This window comes from Gekko japonicus, unplaced genomic scaffold (genome assembly GCF_001447785.1).
Source record: "Gekko japonicus isolate JY-2015 unplaced genomic scaffold, Gekko_japonicus_V1.1 scaffold40532, whole genome shotgun sequence".
In the NCBI taxonomy this organism is placed as follows: domain Eukaryota; kingdom Metazoa; phylum Chordata; class Lepidosauria; order Squamata; family Gekkonidae; genus Gekko; species Gekko japonicus.
This window is the reverse complement of record NW_015223510.1, coordinates 1-946: the sequence shown is the minus strand read 5'-3', so window position 1 is coordinate 946 and position 946 is coordinate 1. Positions and strand designations below refer to the sequence as shown.

Below are 946 nucleotides of genomic sequence, written 5' to 3'. Positions count from 1 at the left end.
TAGTCTTTATTCAGAGGGCAGTCTTATAGTATGCATTTATGTCATTACAGTTGGCCCTTTGTGACGCAGCAAGCATGAGCTGGGGATTCCTACGAGATGTCCTAAGTGGAGTGAATCAGTATTCAACAGGAATCGGCAGAATCTGGCTGGCTATTGTGTTTATATTCCGCCTGCTTGTGTATGTAGTGGCTGCAGAAAACGTGTGGAAAGATGAACTGAAGGAGTTTGAGTGCAATATTAGGCAACCCGGCTGTGAAAATGCATGCTTTGATCACTTCTTCCCTGTTTCCCAGGTGAGGCTTTGGGCCTTGCAACTGATCATGGTCTCCACCCCATCGCTTCTGGTTGTCCTCCATGTTGCCTATCGAGAAAACAGAGAAAAAAGACACAAGAAAAAGTTGTACAAGAATACAGGAAGCATGGATGGTGGATTGCTCTGCACCTACCTTATCAGCCTCCTTTCCAAAACAGCATTTGAAATCAGCTTTCTCTTTTTATTTCACAAGTTGTACGGTGGCTTCAATGTTCCCCGACTTGTTAAGTGTGACATGCATCCATGTCCAAACACTGTTGATTGCTACATATCTAAGCCAACGGAGAAAAAAGTCTTCCTGTATATAGTGGTGGTGACGTCCTGCTTGTGCATTGTTCTAAATGTCACTGAACTCACCTACTTGATCTTCAAATACTCCATCAAATGCTGTTTCAAAAATTATATCAAGAGAGTTCAGGACTCCAAACATGAATGCAAAAAAACAAATTCTAATGATGAGCACGGAACAACCTTGGACAGTGGAAATTATTCAGCTACTCTCTTCAGCATCCACAGAGATGAAAGCAATCTGCCTTCCAATCCACATGAAAAATAAAAGCACTGTCAGAATGTTAAATTGCATTTTAACAACTATTTTATCGTATATCCAGATAAAAGTATGGCAGCTTAATG

At 41.2% G+C, this 946-nt stretch overlaps 1 protein-coding gene across 1 annotated transcript; it reads left to right on the top strand.

The window, feature by feature from the left end:
* The first annotated feature begins 74 nt into the window (after positions 1–74).
* On the top strand, positions 75–869 carry LOC107125322 (gap junction beta-7 protein-like). The gene has a single exon (XM_015428762.1). It carries the CDS (start codon positions 75–77, stop codon positions 867–869), a length of 795 nt encoding a protein of 264 aa, XP_015284248.1.
* The last annotated feature ends 77 nt before the right edge of the window (positions 870–946 follow it).

Bases quoted from the DNA above. Each gene is read 5' to 3' on its own strand.
- LOC107125322 (XM_015428762.1), top strand. From the start codon at position 75: ATGAGCTGGGGATTCCTACGAGATGTCCTAAGTGGAGTGAATCAGTAT.